At 38.4% G+C, this 22,083-nt stretch overlaps 1 protein-coding gene across 4 annotated transcripts in view; it reads left to right on the top strand.

Moving 5' to 3' along the window:
• The window catches only part of VTI1A (vesicle transport through interaction with t-SNAREs 1A), a 284,284-nt gene that overhangs the window by 168,907 nt on the left and 93,294 nt on the right, over nucleotides 1-22,083 (top strand). For 2 of the 4 annotated variants that reach the window (XM_063337611.1, XM_063337613.1), the window contains one exon: nucleotides 4,726-4,798. In XM_063337611.1, coding sequence (XP_063193681.1) covers nucleotides 4,726-4,791 — 66 coding nt within the window. In that variant the 3' untranslated portion in view covers nucleotides 4,792-4,798. The remainder of the gene's footprint in view (nucleotides 1-4,725; nucleotides 4,799-22,083) is intronic. The other 2 variants (XM_063337609.1, XM_063337610.1) reach the window with 1 other exon arrangement.

The following is a 22,083-nucleotide window of genomic DNA, read 5'->3' as shown; positions in this document are numbered from 1 at the left end:
AATTTGCCAAAGCTAAGTCCTTCTACAGGCCTCTATCTGAGCAATGCCATTTAGGAAATCTCCTTTATCTGTCCCGGGGAGTTTCTTCACCTGGATAGCTTTGATTGGTAAAGCCTCATATGACAGCTTTAACAAGGCATTTTCTGTCAGCTGTACCAGTTGTTTTCTGAAGTCCCGAGCATTAGCTACTTTAAAACATTAAGTACAAGTAAATCATTAAATGTAACTAAGGATTGTGAGCATTGTGTTGTTCAGGCAACTTTCTTTGTGTCCTATTTCACCTCCACTCCTCACATCCCTAATGACTGCTGAGCCTGAGATGCTTTTCTGTTTCTAGCTGGACAAGTAAAACCTCCGCAATGGAGATGAATAACATGTTTCCCTTTCAGCTGATCCTAAAAATCCTCGGGAAAGAGGGAGTGTATTTCTGATAACTCCATACACATCATTCGTTGTGTAACTTCTTTTCTGTGCTTTCTGCCTGAAGAGCAAATTTCTTTGATAGCAAAACCTGTAAAGCTGGAAGGAGCAAGATTAAAAGTAAGGGTATTCTAGGAAAGTGTATCCCATCACAGTTCAGTGAAAGACCTCTTGCCATAAATGGAAGATCTCAAATTCCAAGTTTTTATCATATGCCACTTCAACTATTTTGTTTAGGGAATTCAGAAAAGTTCTCCATTGGAACCACATGAGTGCATCTGTCCCAGACATCTGTATACTCAGATGTACAGCCAGGAATGATCTTGGATAACTTGCAAGTTTCCATTTTGTGGAGATTTTTTAAAAACCAGGACAGAGGGTGCTCTGTCAAGACAAACTTGTCTTCTGAAAGTCAAACATCAGCTTGAGTATGATGATCAGTTCTTACCAGGTCGATGTTGTGAAAATTAGGCACGTTTTCTTATGAGCAAAATTTAAATGAGTTAGCGTTAGTCTCTATAGTTTGGTTAAATTTACACATGTGAGTTTTCCCGTCTGCAGAGTAAGACATTGGAATGAAGAAAATGCAAGATGTAGCTAATATCATTTTGAATAAATGAAGATGATGTGCAGTGCAAAATACGTGTGTAATAACAGTTGTGAAGAGGAATTACCTAAACTACTTTTTTCTTTTAAGCCAAAGAGAAGGGATAAAAGCTCTGTCACAAGAGTCAGGTAGGTTAAATGGAGTATAAAGGACTCTAAAAGATGCAACATTTTTAGGAAAATCTCAAATTAAAGTGTGTCTAAGGCAGACAAGATGTCAACGTCAGCATCTTGTTCATCTTCCTTTCTCATTATTATTCTTAATAATATTTTTTAAAAGCTTTCTTAAACACTGGGTAGATTTGCCATTGCTGATATCAAAGCATCTTTCAAAATGTTTTCACTGCAGCAGTTCTGTGAAACAAGGAAGTGCCATCATATGCCATTTAACAGGTATATATGTCACCAGTTCTTTGGCTTCTGCAGTGCACTGGTTCCGGTAAATGATGGAGAAACTACCATCTGTTATTTCAGTTTTAAATAAAAACAAACTTGCAGTTTGAAACTCTTTATGTTGTTTTTTCTGCCGATGCAGGAAGAAAAGGTGTTTTTTTAGTGTTCTCTTGGGAGGCAGCTAGAGATCTTCCAACTATGTGTGTACGTGTTTGTTTCTTTCTTAACATTTCTTATTTTTTGCTTATTTTGTGGGGTTTTTTATTATCATAAAAATATGAGGTCGTCTTGCTTAGAGGAGTTTGTCAAACCTCTAAGACTCGGCGTCCCCTTCCTAACTATCAGTACTGATTCTAGCTGTCAGGTAGAATCCTGCAGCAAGAGAGGGAAGTTAGGATCAAACATATAATGGTAAAAAGGAGAGAGCTACTTTTCTGTGAAAAGGGAGGAGAAGCCCCAAGTGTTAAATGCATCTTTATGAATAATAAAAGACCAACGTAAAGCATACATTTGTACTTCAGATTCCCTTCTAGCATAGATAAGAACTTGGCTTTTTAATGAGCCTTTTAAAAATTATTGTGACGTTTTTTCTTCAGTTGCTTGTGTCAAACTGGGCTAAGCTGCTTTTCTGGAGCTTGAATTGTCTAGATGAATCAGGAAAAAATGAGGGAATGGCCTCCCTGGAATATAAGGCTCATCTTTTTTCCATCATGGCATATAATTACAGAGATCTGAGCATCAGTGCAAGCCTTCCCACTGAATATGATATTGCTAAGAGCAAGTCTTGGTTGGTGTTAGCCAGTCCCAGCTTCTATTTGGTATTTTCTTAATACCTTTTACAAGAACAAGGAGGAAATTTATGCAAAAAAGTTATGTGTCATTGATTGCAGTGACTGGTTTCACTAGTAAGCATTAAATCTGGTAGCAAATATTTACAGTATTAGGCTCCAGAATAGAAACTGGTTTTAATATTGCTGCTGTGCATGTATTCAAGATATAATAGTGGTTTGTTATGGTGAAGGTGATTTGTTATTGGAAGACTGCCACTTTTCTTGGCAGTGTTACTGTTTTGATGGATTTATAACACAGGATGCATTTTTTCTTCTCCAACAAAGTTTCTTTAGTAAGAAGTCAATGAGTCAGGTAATCCTTTCAATCTGATTTGATAATGAAGAGGTAAATATTCAGCTTTCACAAGGAGCAGGATGTTTTTGTGTATGTACACGCAGCTGTGTTTTGGGGCATGTTAGAAACAGTGGCCCCTGCTATTTCATAACTGACAGTCATTACATTATCATTTACAGTACATTTTGATGTCCCACTGGTTCCAAGATCTCTAGAGGGTCCAAAGATGTCTCTCCTCTAGCTACCAGTAGCAAAAGAAGCAACAGAAGAGTAACGTGATTCTTCCTATACTCCATTTCTAAACTTCCTTTAGCGGAACATTAATAAACACAAAAATAGAGGGGAGGTTTTAATCCCTTTTAAAGAGCAATAGAAGCAATTGCTCTTTTTTAATAGAAGTTCATTTGCTTCATAACTTTTCATCTCCTCAATTTCATTTTTTATTCAGTTGTGCTTTTACCTATTTTGCAAAATATTTGAGACCTGCAGAACAAGTCAGCTAATTAAGTTTAGCTGTAAGTGCAGGCTTCCTGTGTCCTAATAAATTACAAAAATGCTATTTTTAGTGAGTGAGTGATGCTTACATGCAAAAATGTATATTATACAGCTGTGACTTATGTACTTACTATATACAGGCTGGTTCTCTTTAATATCTTTATCAATAATCTGGACAAGGGGATTGAGTGCACCCTCAGTAAGTTCCCAGAAGACACCAAGTTGGGCAGGAGTGTCGAGCTGCTTGAGGGTAGAAAGGCTTTGCAGAGGGATCTGGACAGGCCGCATCGATGGGCCAAGGCCAATGGTGTGAGGTTCAACAAGGCCAAGTGCTGGGTCCTGCACTTGGGTCACAGCAACCCCATGCAGCATCACAAGCTTGGGGAGGAGCGGCTGGAGAGCTGCCTGGCAGAGGGGGACCTGGGGGTGGTGGTTAACAGCCGGCTGAATATGAGCCAGCCGTGTGCCCAGGGGGCAAGAAGGCCAACAGCATCCTGGTCTGTATCCGGAGCAGTGTGGTGAGTAGGACTAGGGGAGCGATCGTCCTCCTGTACTCGGCACTGGTGAGGCCCCACCTTGAGTACTGTGTCCAGTTTTGGGCTCCTCACCACAAAAAACACACTGAGGTGCTGGAGCGGGTCCAGAGAAGGGCAACGAAGCTGGTGAGGGGTCCGGAGCACAAGTCTTAAGAGGAGCAGCTGAGGGAGCTGGGGTTGTTCAGCCTGGAGAAGAGTCCCCTCTCTGAGGGGAGACCTCATCGCTCTCTACAACTCCCTGAAAGGAGGCTGTAGCGAGGTGGGGGTCGGTCTTTTCCCAAGTAACAGGTGATAGGACAAGAGGAAGCGGCCTCAAGTTGCTTCAGGGGAGGTTTAGACTGGATATTAGGAAAAATTTCTTCACTGAAAGGGTTATCAAGCATTGGAACAGGCTGCCCAGGGAAGTGGTAGAATCATCATCCCTGGAGGTATTTATGAGACGGGTAGACGTGGTGCTTAGGGACATGGTTTAGTGATGGTTTCTGTCAGTGTTACGTTGATGGTTGGACTCAGTGATCTGAAAGGTCCCTTTCAACCTAGACAATTCTATGATTCTAAACTGTTCACAAAGTATTTGAGCATCTATCCCAGTGGTGGCTGCTGTAAGGTGAATACAAGTTTTGTATGTAACGGGCAGTAGAGGCATATTTCTTTTACACAGAATTGGTAAAAGGACACTGTTTTGTATTTCTGCTTTTTCTTTAAACTACTGTCTTTGAAAAACACTGGAAGAAAGAAGTGTTTGTTTTTCTTTTCATAAAGCATCAGGAACACAGCGCATGGCTGTCTCTTCATCCCTTGATGCCCTCACTAATATACATAACCAATACACATGCGCACATCAATGGGAATTATAGATACCGATTTATATAGCTTCTACCTGCAACCCTTTATTTTGAAAGCTTTTACTCTTTATGCTGGTTCATCTTTGTTGCCTCAATGTCTTATCTTCCGTGGGTTTCATCTTCATGTAAGTGAAAACCAGACGAAACATTTTTAAATTTCAGAGCTTTCGTGTCCGTTTTGCGTGTGAGTTTGTCGTGAGCTAAATCTGAAGTTGATTGACTCAAATGACAGTAGAAACATCTGTCCTCTGTACAGAATGGAGTACATGTGCCTTTTGCCTTTAATGGGACTCTTTTCTCCCCAGCTTAGAGAAACAGATGCAAACCTGGGGAAGAGTTCCAGGATTTTGACGGGAATGTTGCGAAGGTAAGGCCAAGGTAGGGACACTTCTGCTCTTTCTTTCTTTCCTCTCTCCCTCCGTGCCTTTATTTTTAGTTTTAGTTCAACCTCAGCATTTTGCTGACTTACCTGACTTTTTTTACACAGGCTGCTATGTAGAACGCCTTCGAGTGAATGCTGGTAGTGAAGCAGGCATGGTTAGAGAGAAGGTTTTATCACAGCTATGGAACGAGTTTTCTGTAGCCTGAGGGATTAGTCTTTGCCCAGTCATTTCTCATCTTTGTTTCTTTGTATTTGTTGGGTGGGGGGTTGTATGTGTGTTCTAAAATTAATTTTTTTGATTATGGTCTCCAGCCTTCCTTATTTTTGAGGGATTTCAGTGTTTTGAGGGTTTTTTTACCTGTTAGATTTTATGTGAGAAAGTTTGTAAATGTTTTGTGGCAGCGTAAAGTTACACGCAGAGAAAAGGTTAAGATGCTCAATTCTGTCTGAATAGACAGGGCAGGCACATCATCAGTGCCTGGTTTTAGCACGTTTCTCCCATGCTTTCAATGTTATGAGAATTGTCCCTGGGATCAAAGTGAGATGATAGAGAAGGGAAGAATTTGCAACATCCTAAAAAATCTATGTGGGACTGGAAGGAGGGAATTACCCAGTGATTACTAGCCACCGTAGATTTACATCGGTACCTTTCCAGACAGATTTTTTGAATTAGTGGCATCTCTGGATATGTGTTCTTTACACAGTGAAACAGCACATGCGCTTCTCTGTCATGTCCATATTTCTGTATATATTCAGCTTCCTGAAGAAGAAGAGCATCCCTCTAATAGGTGGTGGTGGATGCTATGAAAACACAGTTTTAAAGGAGTTTAGAACATCCTCTGAAGTGTTCAGTATGAAATTACCCTTGCCATGGGCTTTTATGTCGGATATTTGCTTAACGCAATTTACTTATTAAAAAAAAAGAAGAGGAGGAGGTTTTAGCAGAGTTGTTTATTTGTCATTTGGCTTGGAAAATATCAAAACCAGAATTTAATAAGTTGCTCTGTAGTGCAAGCTTTACCTCTTCATAAGTCTGCTCAGAAAAATATCTTTGTTAGTTCCTTGTATACCCAGTTGACAAAGGTTAAAATGACTGAACCCCATGCCTTCATTCCACAGATTTCTTACAATTCCAACTCCAAACTGTAACATATAAAATTCTCTGATTAAGAGTAATATGTAAATGCCACAAGCTAAATTCAAAATCCATGGAGAAAGGAAGTGGCAATTGAAAGGGATGGTTCAGTGCCTGTAGACAATCAAAATAAACTATAAAAAAAATGAACGAGAGAAAAGACACAACCAAACCCAAGTCTCCCCAGGAAGGGCTCTGCGACATGAGCTGTAACGAATATTCTGCATATGTCTCCATTTTGTCAAATCTCATTAAAGGGGTTTCTTGCTTTATGTCAATTGAGCTGTCCAAAAATCATTCATCATTTTAGTGTAAAAAAAAATCATGCAGTTATTTAAATAATATCATATTAATGTTAAAGTTCAGCTGTCATTTAATAGTATGGCTTAATCAGACATAGCATTTAGGAAAAATAGTTTTTTCGGGCTTTACTTGGCTTTCAGGTTGGCAGATTCAAATAAGGATTTATGGGTTTCTAAACCAATGTATTCTTTCCATGTTTATGCTTGAGGTACCTCAGCCTTTTTTGCAGCACCCTGTAGTCTGTTATTTTCAATAAAATAAAGTATCTCCTCATATTGTGTTTGAATACATTTGCAAGTAATTTGGAGAAGCTGAAACAAAAACATATGCTGTAACCTTTGACTTTGTTTTGTGTTTGGGAATCACAGTTAGGAGTCCTAGTTTATAAGTGTTCCATAAACCAAATGAAAAATGTGATCTTTCTGAAATATACTTGGGCTCTTCTTTTCAGACAAAAGGATTATGTAGTCGAACACCAAGATGGCATGTTTCTGTGTGTCAGAAAGGCACCGGATTTCCTTTTTCTTTAACAAAAATGCTGACCTGAGTCACCTGTCTGGATGAAAGGCGGGTTAAGATTTAAGTTCAGTTCAGGTAAATGTGCCAAAAGAAATGCCTCAGCATAGATGCAACTTGCAGTAGAAGATTCTCAGGATGTTATTTAAAACCACGTAATAGATGTAAAAGCAAGTAATTTGTTTATAACTGTTGGGTAGAAGGATCTAGCATTATCTCAGCCTCAGCATCATCCCAGTGTTGTTTAGTCACAAGAATTATCATAAAATACAGACCCCAAGAAATCAGTACTAAATAGATAAATACAACTGTAAGAAAAATAATTTGCACAGATTGGCAGTTGTGTCCTAATTTCTGCATACTTCAGTACATGCCACACAATGTTTCACTTGATTGCTGGAACCAATAAAGAACAGTGCTGGATAACTATTCTTCACGTCATTATTATACGGAAAAGGTAATGTTAAACTGAACATTGCTCAACTTAGTTGCTGCTCCCACAGTATGTATTTGCTGATATGCTTGAAGTCATATGCCAGGCTAAGACCCGGTGCATCACATTAATGCCTAACTATTTCTATTTTTACCATCTGGGAAAGGTAAAGCAGCATCTCTCCTGAATCTGGCCAAATATATTAAGAGATTAGATATTTACATTCCTAGAGGGCTACATTTCTCCCTTTGTATGACCTAAATTCCCTGGCCATGTATTTGTGCATAAAATGTTCTGGAGATGGGGAATAAAAGCAGGGACAGGTTTTGTAGGTGCCATAGCTCACTAAGGAAATCAGTGGCAGAAAAGGGACAGGTCTTCCTATCCCAGCGTGCTGCTCTAGCAACTTAAAGTAGCCAGCCTTACGTATTGGAATTTGTTATCTCCAGGTATTTGGGGTATTTGAGTTAGGAAATTTTTGTACTAAATGTTTTTAAATATTCTCACTTTGAAATGACCTATACAGTCATAATATTCTTTTTCTGTAAATAAACCTACTGAGCTTCCACTAAACTAGTATATTCCAGTTATGGCATTGCATTACTAGGGTAATATCGGCATGTTGACAATGTCGAAACATTCATCATTTCCTTTTACATGTATCTATAGCTCTAAACATCCTAACATTTTATGACTCCTCTTTAGAACCGTGAGACTATAACAGAAGCTCAGTGTCATTTCAGTTACAGAATTTTCAAACAATAGGTTTTAACACAAGGAAATGTTCTCTTCTGTGGTCATTTGCGATACTGCTGTCTCGGACGTCTATCCCTTGGCCTCTACCCCAGTGTGAATTGGGGAGCACTCAGTATGTCAGAAAGAAGCAGAAAAAGATATGTTCTGAAAGATCTTCAGTCTTTCCCCCATATCCTAAGCCAATAGCCTAGAAAAGCTTTTAAGAAAAGAATTTGGACAATCTCCAAGCCACAGATGGCCAAGTGGGAAACAAACAAACCTAAAAGTAACCAGATAAAAATTTCAATAGATTTGAATCTTTATCCATTTAGCAGATAAATTCTATCTAACCCCCTCCAAATTGCAGAAAAATATTTTAGAAAAACAGCTACTACCCTCCAGAACAATGTTTGGTTCCATCAGGAAATTTTTATGCCAAAAATTCTCTTTTAATCTTTAGATTTCAGTCTTCTGAGTTGTTATCAATGATGCTTTGAGAAGCTCATGAACACACCTGGTCTTATAAAAGACACTTTTAAATGTTGATGTCCCATACGGCAAACACACTGTCTCCAGCTGATGGAAATGAAGCAGTAAGTGTTCAGCTCTCGAGTGCCGAACGTAAGTTATACGGACATACGAACATAACATAAGTTATATGACTTGCCAGCAGCTGCATGACCAATGTGACTACAATCAGAAACAGAGAATGCCTCCCTCTCTCTGCTAGTCACGGTCAAGCTTCTTCACTCTCCTTTCCAGGAAAGTTCTGGTAGTTCTGAATGCTTCCTGCATTACTTCTGGTCAAACTTCCTTGTACTTCTGAACTCTAGGGTAGTCCAGACCTTACAGTTATTTTACAACATGTCATAGAATCATAGGACAATTTATGTTGGAAGGGACGTCTAGAGCTCATCTGATCCAACCTCCTGCTCAAAGCAAGTCTAATTAGAACCGGTTGCTCAGAGACTTCTCCAGTCGTTTCGAACACATCCAAGGTTGGGTGGTCGTTTTGAACACCTCTTGTTTCAAACACCTCTCCAAGTGATCTGTTCCAGTAGCTGTTGAAATAAACAGTTTTTCCAGTGTCTAATTGAAATTTCACAGCATCCAAGTTGTGTCCATTGCTTGTGGTCCTAAGCAGAAGTGATTTAAAACATAAGTGTTTTAAAATTGGCCTTCAGAGTTCGGGCCTGGATTGCAGTCGTTCCTAGCAGTTCTCAAACAACTTCAGCAGTTCTGAAGAGGTCTCTGTGGTGATCAGACTGAGATGACATTCAGTATAGGGCAATTCTTTAAACAGGGTGTGGATGGTCTGCTTCCACCCTGGTGGGTGGCCATTCAGCAGTGGACGCACAAGAATTATTTTTTTATTTGCTTTCTCACACTCCTAGAGATGTGAAAAGTTAATTATCTCTGTTCTGCCTTCTCTCTCGACTACGAAACCCACATTTCCATATGCAGAATAGCAGCAGAGAGTGTGATGTCCCTGTTGAAGAAAACCAAAACAAACAGTGAGTGTTGTCGCTGTCTTTTTCCCCTATTTCCCTACCAGTCTCGGTTTCCATCATAACAAAATGGGTTTTCTTCTGAGCTAAAGTCTGTCTCAGTATCTGTCATACTAGGCCATGACTGTTGAGTCTCTGCAGTTTTCTGGAGGAAGGTCTTTGTATCGCAGATACTGAGTGAAGTTTAATATACAGTTAGACTTGCCTTGTTTTCATGCTAATAGAGGAATTATTCTTTCCAGCAGGAATTTTGCATATTTGGTCTCAAGCCAAAGGAAATCGTTTCGGCAACTTTTTGGTACATATATTTCTATTTTTACTTCAAGATGTATTTCAACACTGAAAAATGATTGAATTGACAAGTCCTTTAGCAACATGTCTGGTCCATGTTGAATATTTACAGCTGCAGCTGTTTCCTTCAGTAATTTAGACCTTGATTCAGGAACATATTTAAGCATATGGTTAACTTAAACCAGAGGAGCAATTCCCTTAACTTGAGGGAGACTGAATAAGGGGGGAGCGAGTGGCAGAATGATTCCGGGTCATCTCTTGGGGCAACATAGCTTTTATTGTGCTCCTTGCTCAAGGCCGATTACAGAGCAAGCCCCGTCCTTAATATTTCTGTTGTTAAATGTAAACCATAAAATACACATGGGGTGTTTCAGTGCTTGTTACTGTCAGTGTAAGAACTTTTTTTTTAAATTTCCTGACATTTAAGGATTAAATATATTTACTTGATTCTTATGTTATTGTATGTGTTTGTGTTTTAATATGCAACTAATCTTTATCAGTTATGAAGAGTTGAATCTTTTCAGAAGGAAACTGTTAAGCTTTGTGGTACTGTTAATCACAAGATAGTCTTTGGATAAGGAACATACGGCTTGTTATTACAGATTAAACCTTGGCATTAATTAGTACCTGGTCATTCCTCATTTTGCCTTTAAAAAGAAACCTTGTTTCTTTGTTGAAGTGATGGACAAAACAGGTGGAAAACGTAAATGTAGTGTCAGCAAAATTCCCCAGGGAAAGCATTCTTCATCATTAGGAGTACAAGCAAAAACAGGAAACGTACATCTAGGTCTGAACGGCAAGAATTTTAAAATAGTATGGGACACTGTAGGTTCCCTGTTCTCAATTCAGGTATGATGTAATCTGATGTATGTAAAATGCATTTCTTATTTTTAATGATCAATTGAGAGCCATTTTATAAATCCTGCTCATCTTTCTTGGACAGTGTTCTGTGTGTTGTTTCCAAAACGCTTTTGAAAAATCTTACTCTGTTTTCATTCAGTGTTAGAAATACTTTTTGATTCGTGCATCAGAGAAAGTGCAGAAGTCTTTTGAGCTGCTGTATGGCCACCATAGCTACAGCAAGTAGTGTACATGGAGAATTCCAAGCCATATTCGGAAGGTACTGAATGCCTCACAGAACGGGACCAATTTCAACATTGCAAGCGTATAGCTGTGATTAGTTTAATGCCATCTTAGCCTTTGCAAACCTTCAGCTCCAACAGCCTAAGTCATACAGACTTAAGTTTACTTCAAACCTGGAAAAAAAAAGGAGCATCATGATTGAACTTTACATTTCAGTAGCTTAAGTGCATAGGCTAAGATACGTCAGTGTTTTAATCTCCTTGCACCTAGTCAGTCTTAGAAGGACATGTCCTTCACTCACCGAGATAGAGTATTTATATTGTAGCATTGTTTTATTTTTCAGGTTGTTGCAAAGCTTTATCCATGTGTCAAGTTGCCTACACGACATCCATTATGAGCAGGCCTCTCAGCATTCTTCAGACGATATTTCTAATTCTCTTTTTTCATTCTTTTTTAAACGTACAATGGCCTTTGTTCTGTCCTCTCCGTTCCCTTTTTTCTATCATCTGGAATTACTATCTCATTTGCCCCCCTTCCATCTACTTATGTCCAGCTGAACAGCTGGAAAGAACATTATCTAAAGCACAGTTGTGTTTCTGCAGGAAAGCAGGGTCCCAATGGATAATTATCCAAGCTAGTCCTATACGCGTATAGCAAGAATGTAAAGCATCGTAATAGGTTAAATATCATGTAACGCTTTGTGATTGCTCTCTGTATTGAGATATGTTGACTACCATTAAGCAGCTAGAGCCTAAAAAGGTTCACAGTGTGTCATGAGTGAAACAAAAGGTGTTTCATAGTCAGCGTTGTCATGTCTGAACCACAATAGATGTCCCATGACATGCTTTCATGAGAAGGCATGTCTTATATCAGCATAATCAGCGCAGTACTTTCTTGCAGTAGTTACAAGTAGTTTCCAGTTGGATGAGTTCTCTCTGACATGATATTCAGGAATAGTGAAGGTAGTGGAAATATTTTGAATGCGGTGAGATTGTTTATGAGAAGCAGGGTAAAGTAGGGAACCTATTAGCAAAAGCTGACACTGGTAATTGCTCAAATAATTGGATACAACTCTTCAAAAATCAATGAAGTCAAACTCCTTAAGGCCAGTAGTAAATTAAGGATCATGTTGTTCTTGACACCACTCACAATATAACTGCCACAGAACAATATATACCAAATTTTACACATTCTATTTACTATGGAGTGTTTAAGCCATAAATTCCTAAATGTAATGTTTTCTGATCACAGATCTGCATGATATCTTGCTACATGGGTCATTTCATTTTAATCCACAAATTTGACAAAAGAGAAATAGAATCGTCTTGGAAGTGATCACTGAAAAGTTCATCCCTTTGTGTTAAGGCAGGATTGACTGTCCCTGTTTCAATCCTGGCAGACAGTCTTCTGGCCTGCCCTGCAACGATGAACATTCCCCATCTCGTCAATCAAACTGTTCCAAGTTTCCCCTAATGTTTAGCCCAAATCTTTCTTCCTGAGGAGACAGAGAGCTTTTATGTGCTGGTGCATTTGAGGAGATTTCTGTGCTCTGTCACGGCCCATGGCTTCTACTGTGGAAAGAAATCTCTGCTGAACTTTTGAAGAATTAGAGAACATAAATAATAATGTACAGAATTAAATTATAGTTTCTAGTTTTCATCAAGCCAAGCCTTTTGATGGGATTTGGGAATGTAAAAATGGAAAACTTGGATAGTGTTCTAATAGTCACATCCTGGAAGCTCAGCCTCTCCAACAGTAGCTTCTTGCGTAGGTGTCACTGAGCATTGCAAATAGAGACACCAAAATTAAATCGTTCTCATGAGGTTGCATATCTGGACTAAAACTAGACTGTATGCTCAGCTGAAGAATAGTAACATTTGAAACTCAAACGAGATCAACAAAATAAAGAGACTTAACTTTTTTCATGACACTTGTACATGTTTTAAGAAAAAGGCAGTAATGTTGTCAAAAAAACATCAGAATTTTTAAATTATTTCTCCCGCCCTTGCCCATAGACACACCAGCATTTTGGACAGATTTAGTATTTGGGAACAAATAGTGGAAAGGGGAATTGTTTTGCATAGTCTTCTGTCGCATCTCTGCAGAAGCTTTCTTAATCTTTATCAGGTAAAGAAGCTCTTTTGTGCATTCTGAGTATGATATCAAGTAGCGCGTGGAACTTTTTTTGCCACACTTGATTGAAATTCTCAGCTTTTAATAAAAGCAAAACTAATTCAGCTTTCCAGCATGATTCTGTTCACACACCAAGGTATTTATCTTTAAGAAAACAATGAAGTCATCAAAGTGATTTAAAACTGCTGTGATACCAGAATCTTGTCCTTATTAGCTAATCTTTTAGATTAGATTATTGTCAATCTAGCTCATAGTAGCAGGTCAGAGTTTTGGCTGTGCTCAAGAGACATAAGAGATTAAGTGACTGACAACTGGAACAAAGGAAGATTTGGGGTTTGCTGAGTACAATTTTTGTTCAAGTCAGTCGCTCAAGTTCTGCCACAAAATCCAGGACTTGAACTTGTGAGTTATACTCACGTGAGTAGTTTGCTTGTCCGTAGCAGTAATATTGAGTGAGGATCTCTTTTGGTTTGAGCAAAGTTTGTTGCGGGGGGCAGGGTGTTGTTTGTTGTTGTTGTAGTTTCAAAAAGAAGGCCATAAATAATGACTGTGAGAAATCAACAGCTAAGGAAAACCAGGACCAAAAATGAGAATTTATATCCTTGTGCAGCATGTAATTATGTTGTATTGGACCTTTAAAACTCTGCAGAAGGAATGTTCACACATCGCTAACCTGCTGACCATCTGTCTGAAGAATAACAAAGTCATGAATGAGAAAGTGTGGTCTTGCAATGAGATTGTTTAGTCTACTTGGTGATAGAAAGGATGAAAATTTGCTAATTTTGGCTGGCTCTTTAACTAATATGGAAGATTTGAACCTAATCAAGAAAGCAAAGAAAAGTCAGTGTGGAAATGGAGCAAAATGGGAAAGACAGAGGAAAACCAATTTTACCATAAACACTGAGATTTATGTTCTCTACAACATTTGTGTCTCTCTAAAGTAATGCATTGAAAATCATTGACATTGTTTCAGAAATATCTAGAATAATATAAACAAGGGAGAGACTCTTGCAACCTGCTTGCTTCAGACAAACTGATAAATTTTCAGTGCTAAGGCTTCTTCAGTCTTATTATTAGGACTGTAAGTCAGATTTTTAAGTCATATTTTAAGACCAGTTTATTAATTGGGGTTTTTTTGAAGCCTTGAAGTCAGTGAATTTGAATAGTCAGGAGCTGTGATTTACTAGAATTGTAAGTGGTATTAGTGCTTTCCAGTTTAAAGACGTAGCAGAAGAGTTTTTAATTGACCTATATGCCTTCTGCAAATACTGATGTTTTTCCATGAGTGTTAACATGGCTTAGCTTGCAGGATCTCACTATGTAGCATTTATTACCTAAGAGCTTTTGTTTAGCTTGGACTTTGCTATATTAACTAAGCTGTAACTCAGAAGGTTTTTGTAACATTTGCAAGTTAGAGCAAAGTCTTCATCTTTTCTTATTTGGTAGATCTGCTGATAGTTTGATTGCAACACTAACGGATCATTTTTCTTCTTGAATAAAAATTGCTTCTTAAAATTAGTTTTGCACCAACTCCCTGCTTTCCTCCTGATACAAATGCTTCTGCAAGGGAAAAAAAGCACTTGCATGTTTCTATCGCTTTCTTATCGTGGCTGCAAATAATGTGTTTTGATAGGGAATTGTTCAAGAGACATGGTTCTAAGTGTGCCCAGTCTTGCCTAGATGTTGGGAAGCATATGGCCTATTTTATCCATGCCGAGAAACTTCCTTGCTGCTTTCTGTCACCGCTATATTTTTTCAAACGCAGTTTTCAGTGTGAATGGCGCACACGTGTTGATTGTGAAGGTAGCATTCTTTCAGTACAGCCCTAAGCTAATTACTCTTAGTGGCAGTGGGGCTTTGTACCTCATCTGTGAACAGCTATTTATACTACTGCACCAGTACAAAGCAATGTTTCACATTACCAGTTTACCAGACTATTACACCATTGTGTTTTAATCCACTGTAGGTGGATGGAGAATATGAGCCATCTGTTTTATTTAATGATATAATCAGTAAACAATGTATGCACTTTACACATTTGGTCATTAAAGATGCCCATATTGTTGGACCCTGTATTTACATTGTAAATTGGTGTATTCACACATCAGCTCGTTCTGGTTTAAAAGGCTTGCTGTGTTCATAAGATGGTACAAAGCAAGCTCAGTAACTGCCCGAACCCAGCGCAGGTGGTCGAGCTAGCTGCCACACAGATCAAAAGTCAAACAACTGTGAATCTTCCTTTGAAATGCCATTTAGAGAGACAAGGCTGGTCTTATCTTCACAAACAAGAAAGAGTTATAGATATACATCATGAAGTTATGAGAACAAAAGGGCGTTTCATAATCACTCGGCATCAGAAAATCCAGTACTGGAGACTTTTGTGCAGACATCTTTGGAATGTAAAGACCGTCTTATTTTCCTGGACAAAATTTGGGGGAGTGACTCTGAATTATTAAATATGAGAAAGTTCTGTGATTTCAAAAGTTTGGAGGGAAGAAGTTGCCTGCTCTCACAGTCATTTTATTTTGGTTTATTTTGGTTTAAGCAATGCTTAAGCAGAATATAACAAACAGCATCAGCACAACCCAGTCATATTCAAGGGATAGAGGTGAATGGTGTATTTGTGCTAGAAACAAAGGAAATTGCTTGATATTTCAATTTCCCCAAAGTATCCTTGGTGAGAGCCAAAGGTAGATGACAAAATACACTAAAAAACTTATTGATAAGTAAAATCGTGTTTGCTAGCACATTTTTAAGGAGCTGGAAGTTCCTACAATCCCGTATTAAAACAGTAATGTTCGTTTTAGTGTTCTACTTCACAGCTTGTTCTTCAAATGCCTAGAATTTGAGGTATTTATTGGAGGACTCATTCTCATTTCTCATTGTGTTTTATGAGGAAAGATAATTGGGTTTATCGCCAGGTGAAGGCCTCACTGGTGTTGCCAGTAGACAGGGAAGGGAAAGGAGTTGTGGAAGTGGTATGACTAAGAGTGAGTTTGCAGCTCAGGAAGGCTGGAGGAGTCTTGAGCATAACAAGACACAGCTGCTCAGCAGCAATGGGTCCGCGAATAAAGGCGGAACTCTGTGAATGCCGGTTCTTTAGCTCAGTTTGAGCTCGTCTTTTAAAGCAGCAGAGTGTCCGTCAGGATGAGATCTTAGTCACTTCTTGTTGTGTGCGCTTGTATAAAAAGCTATCAATCAGCAAAATATTAGTACATAGGAGATTTTAATTTTGGTGTCTGTTCCTACATAATGCAGCTATACTCAGAGGCACTGGATATGTGCTCAGTAACAAAGTCTGTGTACTCAAATGAAGTGTGTTCACTTTCCATTTAGTGTTACAAACATGACGACATAGCTTTCTAAGTCTTTAAATCAATTTCAAAAGCAAGCTAATTATATTATTTTATTTTTTTCTAATCTTGGTGTGGGAGGAAAAAAGATATTTTTTTTTTAACCAGGGCTTTTTTATGCTGGCACGAATTTTAGAGATAAAGTATTTTTCATGTGCATGACTGAAGAGAAGAAGACATCTCATTTTATGAGCCATTATATATGCTTTCAAAATATACAATATTTTCATGGTTAAAATATTTAAAATAAAACAAAATAAGACTTAGCTATACCTCTCCCTTTTTTAGTCTTTTCATATCTGTATTTCATGTAAGTTGAATATTAAGCATTGGCATGTTTCCATATGCTTGATGATGTATTGCCTTCTGGTTTTGAGATATTGTGTAACTAACTGATTTCTAATCTTATAAAGGTGTTGAGATCTTTTTTTCCCATCCCAATCCAGGAAAAAGTCAGAAACTTGACTACTAATGTTTGAATCCTAGCTTTGTCCTCGTATATCTTGAGTAACTGTGGACACATCTGTTTCTATGCATCTTTAAAATGAGGATAATGTTCCATATCTCAGCAAAGCATTCCAAGAGCAAATGCCCTTAATTAATCTGTGCATGGTCCTCACATGACAACCTGATGAGAGTTCGTGAATGATGGACTAACTGGTAGCAGTGCCTGTCCTGATTTGGAGACATGGCTTAAATGGATTTAAAAGGGGTGAAAGAGAAGCATGGGAAGAATTTCGACCAGAGGGGTGTGGAGTATCTGATTTCCCATAACAGTCCATTGCCAAGTACGTACCTGATCTCCTTAAATACTGAACATAGATGTGAGAAAGAGGATGTATCAATTCTTTGTTGTCTTCTTCATATAACATAATTTTGAGGGCTACAGGTGACAGGTTCATCTTTCCTTGGGTGACGTTTTTGGTATGTTGCAGACAGAAAAGAGTATTTGGGTTGGTTCAACACATAGAATTAATGCATCCCTGTAGACATAACGATTAAGTATATGTATATAGAAGAGCAATAATGTTAAACTTGATGTGCTAGCCTGGCAACTGCTTCTTCCTTACCAATCTCTCCTTACTGCTCCTGTCAGAAATGATGTTCTTATAGCTTGCTGTGGACTGAGATGTATTATTGCTGGCTGCTGTCAACCTGCAAACAAACGTTTGTTAAGTACTTTAGGGTTGCTCAAAGAAGAAATATATCCCTACAAATGCAACGTTTTATGACTTATTATCGCAGTGCTGTGGTTTCCTTGTTCAAAGAAAGTGTGGAGGGAGAGATGTGTAGACTCGGGGGTAAAGATAGACAGTCACTTACTTACCCTGGCCAAAATTACCTTTAGCACCATCACCTCTTGCTTCTGGAGAAATGAAATGAAATGAAACGGAGTTTGTTACAGAACATAGACGAGTAAAGCCGTGAAGGTAATCTAGGAATGCATAAAAATTCTCTCTCATGTGTAGTAACTTGATGACAATAAACATACTGATAAGCCTTTGACATTCCAATATTTTGCTCTTCAACTTGTGATTAAGGAGAAAATAAAAATGTGGATTTCAATTGCTTTTTGTTGAAACATCCAGCAACATGATGCTGCTCTTAGCTGTGAAGTTAGAAGAGAGTTTTTTTTAGATAGTTTGTGTAGTATGTAGATAGTTTGTATGTTGAAAATGCCAGGATAAAATGGAGTTTGAATGTGATAGCTGGTAACGATGCTGTAGAGCACCCTCTTCATAAAGAGTACTTGTTATAGAATGTCTCTTGTGCTGGTGCACTCGGTTGGTCTTATTTTAATGGTCATCTTTGAATTATTGATGATTTATTAAAGCTCTACCAGGAAGCAGTGGGAGAATTAAGCTCCCACATGCCAGTTCCTTCAGATGATTCCTCTTTGAGGAATCTAAGTGATCAAATGAGACGTGCCATTTATAATTCTTCAAACAGGAATTGCTCACAAGTAGTTGTTTCTTAGTAAATTCCTGATGTCTTCTTTGGAGTTAGATGGAGTATTTGGAATTATATGATACACATATATGATGTTAAGCATATTGTAGAACTGTTTTATAATAAACAACATAAGCCATATTAGCGGTGTTCAGATGCTTAGCAGTCAACTAAGGAAATAGGACCTCGTGTCAGAGATGCACACTGTAAACAGACGACACATAGGTCGGGTAGGGAACCCAAAGAAAAGGCAGTACTGCAAAGATGCTCTCACACTCTGTTTCAGGCAGTGATTTTTTTATGCTTATAATTCTGTTCATTGAAAAAATGGAAAAGCTTGTGCCCAAATGCATGTTCTCTGAATCTGAGAGGAGGAGCAGGTGCACAAGATCCCAGAGAAAAGCTCTGTTTTATAAATGTAGAGACTAGCTTACAGTAGAGTTCCTGTTTTGTCCTCTTGCTCCACTGACCCAATTAAATACAAGTTTCTTCATATGAAAATATTGTTGTGGCTGACCTGGATAATAGAGATTGGTTGGGAGGACTTTTAAACCTGGCCCTCCTCTCTAAACTATTGAGTTCTGAGACTGACTTTAGTTTGAGACCCGCTGTACCCTGCTTTCTTTGATCCAAACCCTGAGAAAATGTAATCATCATTTAAAGGAATGAGCTCCTTTGTGAGGAGGAAGCCAAGAAGTGGCCCCAGAGAATGCTTCCCCACATGGAAAGCCACCACCCTCTGATTTGATGGCTTCCATGCTAATGCATCTTTCAAGGGGGCCTCTTTGTCCTGAGTTGTTACTTATTTGGCTCTTCTTTTATTTCAGTCTTAATTGTCATTAGCGTGTTTGTTTTTTTTTCTAAAGTCATCTGGGGAATAGTAGTTTATTGCATATTGTTGTGTTTGTCTAAAGGCAATTGCACAAGCTTGAAACCTAATCCTTGTAATCTTTCCTACTAGGGAGAGCTTGAGATAAGTACTGCTGTATGCTTGGTGGGAGTGGGTCTCTACTTTTTGATCATCCATGTCTAAATGTTGAGTAATACTTAAGGGAAAATGTTCTCAAAACATTCCTTAGATGATTATTAGATTATATTTTATGTTTGATAAAAACTGGAAAATTGTGTAAATATTTGCTTAACATCCCACCCCTAAAGCAATTTATTTCCTTTCTGGCCTTCAACCCTCTTGCTCAGTGAAATGAGATCAGTCACTTTCTGTTTATATTCAGTTTCACTTTGCAGTTTTCATGTAAGTGTAGTGCGATTCCCCACTGCAGGGGAATATTTAAATAGTAAGTGGAGAAGAAAGGGAAGGGAAAAAATATTTTTAAAATATTTTCTAGTGTTTTCCACATTTTAAAAGTAAATAAGGGCTATGATTATACTACTTGCATATGACATGCTAATAACTAGTGTTAGAAGAAATTTAAAAAAGAATACAGTGCTGCTTTTCTATAAATTGTTTGTCACATAGTAAGACCAGTTTATACATACTCTGTTCCTGTGGCTACCGTTCAAATCAGCCTTTGGCAAAAGCGACCACATATGAGGGATCTCTTTCGTACAAGAGGAAATCACTTTTGCATCTTGGATACTCTGTGGTGGCTGAGTTTTCTGGAAAGTGCTGACTTTTTCACATAGACAACAGACAATACTCACATAGGTGAACTGTTTGGCTGTTTTCTCTCATTTGAATTTTTCATTTTGGAAATATAGATCCATATAGAGTATGGATCTCAAAACCATGGACATCAGTACAAACGCTTCGTCATGATTAGAGCTCAACTAGATAGGAGGAGGGGCTCAGGGAAATATTGTGTGGTATAAAAAAAACAAACATCAGAGTGAGTAAATTAATCTAAAAGATTGAAGACACTTCTGTGCACCAACGAGCACTGAAGCATTTCTGTCGAAAATTGCAAAATGGGTGCTTCAGATGCAAGAGGTCCTGGAGTTTCTCTTGAGTCCTCTTTCTCTCCCACCATGTTTTTGCAATTAAATACTGGATGAAAATTCTTTTTCCTATCCTTTTGTTTTGTTTTATTTTTTTGTTTTAAATGTGTTACTTTTTCCTTAATGTGTAGCAGCTGATTTTTCCTCTGTTGGCTCACTTGGGCACAAAGACAAACCTCCTTTCAAGGAACAGAGTTCCAACATTGTTGTTGATTATTTTAATGGGAAACCATCTGTGTGGTAAGGCAGGCTCTCCAGCTTCTTTCTGGAGAAAAAAAAAGAGATGCAAGTATTGAAGCCAAAGGTAAAACCCTTCCTTCTGTAAAGTGGATGGACTCACAAAAAAAGTAGACATAAAGGCAAGTGTCTCCTCACCACACTCACAAAGAGCTGACTTTCAAGAGCAGCCAACCTGTGACAGACAGTCCCTTGGGAGCACACCTGGCCTCTTCAGAGTGTGATCCACTCTTGGTCTTCCCACAAAGTTGCAGTTGAGATCTGCTGCTCCTGTGGGAGACAAAGGGCAGGTTTGCTTTCCAGGAGCTCTTTGCCCTTCTTTTTCTGGGCTTACCCCATCTTACCTTCCCAAAGTTTGAGATGCATTTCTTAGAGGAGCCTTGTGCTTCCTCTCCATCCCCTGTTGTGGTTTTCGTAGCCTGACAGTCTGACATGGGTTTGACTTCTTTTGACAAACACCTTCACTTAGAATCACAATGTGGTTACCCTGAAAAAAAAGGCGGCCTTTCTTTTCTTCCTTCCTCTTTATGAACTAGAGACATCGTGTGTAAAAGCTTGGTGTAAGCTCACAATAGCACTTTGTCCTTTTTCACATCACTTGCCAAATAACTACTGTTGTGGCAACAGCTGTAACCAAGCGTGGTGTCAGCTAGTTTTGCCATAACATGACTGGGTGCCAATAATATTAATATAATGTGAAACACACTCCCAGGCAGTGCATGAGGCATCTGATTATTAAATTCCTTGAAATGTCATCTGGATTTTTTATTTTTTTTTATCAATTCAGGTCTCAGAACTGGACAGTGTTGTGATTAAAAGAAAAAGAACAGAAAATTCTCTCATTATAGTAAACATTTCCAAGAAAACTCTCACCCTGAAGCAGACAGGTCTGCTCTGCTTACGTAGACAGCAACAGCAAAGGCTCTGTGAAGGCTATAGCGGTGGGGGTTATAATTGTGGCTAGCAGTTGTTTGCTGCTCTTTACTGTAGCACTTTCTCCAGTGACAATAAATGCTATTTATTTTTAGGCTTCTTACTCTGAACTACTTATAAAAACTAAAAGGTAGGAACCTGGTGAAGCATTTGTTTTTAATACATTGCTTACATTGTGCTCCAAAGCATGGTGTTCAGCGTTATTGTTAATGATTGAAGCATTAGCATTTAATTGTGTAAAGCAATTAAAAAGCTCAATATTACTACTTCTTGGGCTGAGTCCATTAATACAGCAAGCATTAGTAAGAAATATATTGAAGAAGTTGAACAAGGTCATAAACGTTCTGTGTGCAAAGAGCACCTGATGCTTTTTTCCAAGCCTCTAAGAAATAGTTTAAAAAAAAAAAAAAACACCACCAAACAAAACCTTGCGAGGTGAATAGATAAAAGGCTTTCTTGGTTTAGTTATGTCAGTTTGGCTTTTTCCTGTAATTGCTGGGGTTGTTTTGTTCCTAAGGAGGGAAGGGATGCCAAGCTGAAGAGGTAATTTCTGAGCACTGTTTCAAGATATTGTGAAAGTTCTCAACTTTTCTGTAATAAGAAAAATAACGCTTCTCTAATGATGTCTGTTTATTGCATATTGTTCTTCTGTATGCGGTTCAGTGCAGCTGGCAGCAAGTGCTTGAGAGAAAGCCAGGGCTGAAGAAAGAGTGTA

This window comes from Chroicocephalus ridibundus, chromosome 6 (genome assembly GCF_963924245.1).
Source record: "Chroicocephalus ridibundus chromosome 6, bChrRid1.1, whole genome shotgun sequence".
Classification (NCBI taxonomy): Eukaryota; Metazoa; Chordata; class Aves; order Charadriiformes; family Laridae; genus Chroicocephalus; species Chroicocephalus ridibundus.
The sequence above is the reverse complement of the archived record's forward strand: the minus strand, read 5'-3'. Positions and strand labels throughout refer to the sequence as shown.